A 4,284-nucleotide genomic window follows, 5' to 3' on the forward strand; every position below is an offset into this window, starting at 1 on the left:
ATGACGGCCACAACGGAAATGACGCTGCGACAACAGCCTCACGGCAACATGGCGCTCGAGGACCGCTTCGAAGTCGTCAAGGAGATCGGAGACGGAAGCTTCGGCAGCGTTGTCCTGGCTCGAACCCGAACGGCGGGCGCCGCTGTAGCCCGCCGAGGCACTCTTGTAAGGCAAGACACCAACTCGGCCCGGATCCCATTGCTAACGCATCGTAGGTGGCCATCAAGTCGATGAAGAAGACATTCGAGTCTCTCCAGCCCTGCCTGGAGCTGCGAGAAGTCGTCTTCCTGCGAACCCTGCCGCCTCATCCCCATCTCGTCCCCGCCCTCGACATCTTTCTCGACCCGTTCACCAAGAAGCTACACATTGCCATGGAGTACATGGAAGGCAACCTGTACCAGCTGATGAAGGCCAGGGACCACAAGTATCTCGACAACGCAAGTGTCAAGAGCATCTTGTTCCAGATCATGCAGGGTCTTGAGCACATCCACTCCCACAACTTCTTCCACCGCGACATCAAGCCCGAGAACATTCTCGTTTCCACCTCAGCCCACCAGGACACCTCAAACTCCTTCCGACGATACTCTGCCCTGGTTACACCGCCCTCGACCCCTCCTACCTACACCGTCAAGCTGGCCGACTTTGGTCTCGCCCGTGAGACTCACTCCAAGCTCCCCTACACCACCTACGTGTCCACCAGATGGTATCGCGCCCCCGAGGTGCTTCTGCGCGCCGGCGAGTACTCGGCGCCTGTCGACATCTGGGCCGTCGGCGCCATGGCCGTCGAGATTGCCACGCTCAAGCCCCTCTTCCCCGGCGGAAACGAGGTTGACCAGGTGTGGAGAGTGTGCGAAATCATGGGCAGCCCCGGAAACTGGTACAACAAGGCCGGAGCTCGCGTGGGAGGCGGCGAATGGCGCGAGGGCACCAGATTGGCCTCCAAGCTGGGCTTCTCCTTTCCTAAGATGGCTCCTCACGCAATGGACACCATCCTGCAAACCCCCCAGTGGCCGCCTGCGCTCAGCCACTTTGTCACCTGGTGTCTGATGTGGGATCCCAAGAACCGCCCTACATCTACTCAGTCTCTGAACCACGAATACTTCGCAGACGCTACGGACCCGTCAAGGCCCAAGTCGTCTGCTTCCAAGATCTTGGGTCGCAAGCAGTCCGACCTGAGCCGACACTCCAAGGAGGGCTTGGCCCCCTCAAACTCCGTGTCCAAGCCGTCGTGGTTCCGCAAGTCTCTCATCGGCCGCAGCGACATTCCCGAAACCGTTGTTGTGGCCCCTGCGCAGCCGTCGCCTGTCCAGACCTCCAGCACTGTCGACGTTTCTACTACGAAGCAGCAGACCAAGCCCAAGCGCAGCACATGGGCCAACGGCCTCTCTGGCGTTGCGCCCATGCCGATTCTGCCCTCCATCAAGCCCATTTCGCCCCTGTCTGACGCCGTGACGGCGCGTGCCAACAGCAACGCCGAGAGCCAGGACAAGAGCAAGAAGCTGGGCCGACAGCTCTCCGTCAACTCCAGCAACAACAACTATACCGAGATGCACCGTGCCCAGGCCGAGCGCGCTCTCAACGGACAGACGGGCCTTGCATCCCCTCCTAGTGCCCACAAGGAGAGCTTCTTCTCTCACCTTCGGAAGCGGGCCAGGCGCTTCTCCGGCCGCCACCAGACCCCCGTTTCGCCTGCCTATGACGACATGGAGGCACAAGTCGGATGCGGCCCCTGGAACAGCAACCGGTCCTCCATGGTTGTCGACCAGCAAGGAGGCCCCGTCCCCAAGGCCGAGGTGTACGAGTCTCTGGATAAGACTCTCAGCGATGTCCAAGGCTCTGAACCACGCGCTCCCGTGCCTCAGTCACATCAGCTCGCCGCGGCCGGGAAGCTCAAGCGTCACCACTCGCTGCCCTACCAGCAACCCCGATCTGTCGACAACTTGATTGGCGCTGCCCGAAGCGGCCCCATCTCGAGCCGTACCCGACGTGCCCAGGCAGCCCAAGGTGTTCAGCAGTACGAGGCACCGGCCGAAGAAGACGAGCTCCTCGACGAGGTTCTTACCTCAACTCAGCGGGCCATGAAGCGCCTGGAGGGAAACGCCAAGTCGCTGCGACAGTCGGCAAGCAACCTGGGCCTGTCGACTTCGCAGCCATACCCTAGCCCGTCACCGTCTGCCGGCAGTAACCAGCTGCTCTACGCCGACGGTGCTGAAGCTTTGGCGCCCAAGCCTCTGGATCTCAGCAAGAAGACGGCCAACCAGTACAAGTGGCCCACCCCACCATACGAGGGTGGTGAATGGAGCGCCTCGGCCTCTGCCAGTATCTGGGCTGCCGGAAACCGTATCTGAAAGAGACGAGGAGACGTCGTTAATATTTCCTGGGCGGAGTCTCTTTTGTCTTTTTCCCCCTTCTCTCGGACATGTCACTGTTGAGTGGTGAGGCAAAAAAGTTGTTTTTTTGTTTATTAATATGGCGTGTACTATTTTTTTTCTTCGCATGATAAATGGTGTTTTGGTGTTGGTTTGCGGCACATATTTCCTCGCTCCTTGAATCATGAGTCGGCGGGTCGACCATCATATCATTATTTTTTCCGACACTTTTTTCTTTTCTTTTCGATTGGGGTATAAAAACTCGTTTGGTTTATTCTGCGTATTTCGGCTGGCACAGACACACAACACACATACTACTACTACAACACAACACGTACCATACATCACCCTCGAGGGGCCTTTCGACACATTACCGAGGTCGCAGCTCGAGGCAGCCTTTGATTTATTTTACTATACCTCTTCTTTTTGGATTTCGATTCGCTTCGCTTCGTCTTCTTCAATTTTTTGAACATTTGAGCACTCATGGCACCGAAATACCCTGTATAGACCGAAAAAGAAGGGCGAGCATGGCTCTCGCCTTGCTTGAAGCAAAATACCTCACATAGTACACCATCTTTTCCTTTGTTGATAACAATTATTTTCCTATACCAAGAAGAGGAAGAAGCAGAAGAATAAGAAGAAGTAAGACCGATATTGGGACGGAGTCTGTGGCGTTTTTTTTTTCTTGCTGTGGTTGGATATTACGGTCGTTTTTTTTCTCTCTTTTTTATATTACCCTTTTTTGGTTTTGCAGAACAGTTCGCCTCAGAATTTTTGTGAGGGCGCATATATTTTTCATGGAGACAGGAGTTTTATGTACCTGGTTCGTGCGTTACTACACCCCTCACAATTTGTAAAAAGCAATGAAGCATAATTTATTCTCTCTCTCTTTTTTTTTTATTTATATATATCGCCGTCTTTTGTTTTATTGAATATGTTCATTTTGTGCATGGTGAATTACGTTTGAGACCCTTCTTTATTGTAGTCCATTTTTTGATATTGATGTAGACTCGACAAGCAGCCGTTCACACAAGAAGACTCATGGAATGTGTTGCGTAGTACGGTTCCACCAGTGGACGTGCATTATTTGAGGAACAGAACAGTTCTGTATATTACATGTAAGTAATGTAAATAGTTGAAACCAACTTGTAACTGCCATTGGACTTGTAACTGGTCAGAAGTCGTTACCAAGTTCAAACTTGAGGGCCTACCAAGATCCAATTGACATCAGATGGTTCATATAAAGCATGGGCTACCTCCGCTCGTCTCTTCGGAACGAGAATTACGTGGCCATCTTAACTCCCGGTGCTTTGTTAGCCATCATTCATTTGCATACGATTATGTACTAAGCCTATTGACTCCAAGGCTTGCTCGATTAAGGTTTGAGCTTCGATGTGGAATTGTCGAGTCTGCACATGACCAAGGTCGGCGATAGAGGCGGCCGCGAGAGGACTCCCCGTTTCGCAAAATAGCAGCACGTAGAGCAGCAGGACCTAAACCCTTTGGGCTACAACTTGCAATGGCTGGAAGCGTGCTCAGTGCGAAGAAACAGGCTCTACTCTGCTTTCTTTGGCGTGTTTCCCTCGCCTCCAAATGGTTGATCTTGTCTCCTCGATAGCCGAGTTGGTCTACTTGCTGAGAAGCAATCGAGGTCTCTGCACATTTAGACAGTATTGCTATACTTTGCGCAGTTGGTGATTTATTTTGCATTTCTCTTACTGTAGGAGGTAGTTTACTAAATGGACCTCGGTATTTTAGCTGTTGCTGGAATGCGTGGTCGAATAACCTGTCAATTGTATGTCGCCCACATCCCCGCATGAGCTGACTTTCTTCTCCGTTTCTAGTATAATGGCCCCTCATGCATTTCGTAATCATACATGAATATAAACGCCTTGGCGGACTATAAGTGACTCTC

At 52.8% G+C, this 4,284-nt stretch overlaps 1 protein-coding gene across 1 annotated transcript; it reads left to right on the top strand.

The window, feature by feature from the left end:
* TRIVIDRAFT_47348 (uncharacterized protein) lies at window positions 1-2,348 on the top strand (the record flags this gene model as incomplete). The annotated part of the gene is made up of 2 exons (XM_014097088.1): window positions 1-165; window positions 216-2,348. The coding sequence occupies 2 exons, from the start codon at window positions 1-3 to the stop codon at window positions 2,346-2,348; spliced, it is 2,298 nt and encodes a 765-aa protein (XP_013952563.1).
* Between the last annotated feature and the right edge of the window lie 1,936 nt (window positions 2,349-4,284).

Source organism: Trichoderma virens, assembly GCF_000170995.1.
Source record: "Trichoderma virens Gv29-8 chromosome Unknown TRIVIscaffold_86, whole genome shotgun sequence".
NCBI classification, from domain to species: domain Eukaryota; kingdom Fungi; phylum Ascomycota; class Sordariomycetes; order Hypocreales; family Hypocreaceae; genus Trichoderma; species Trichoderma virens.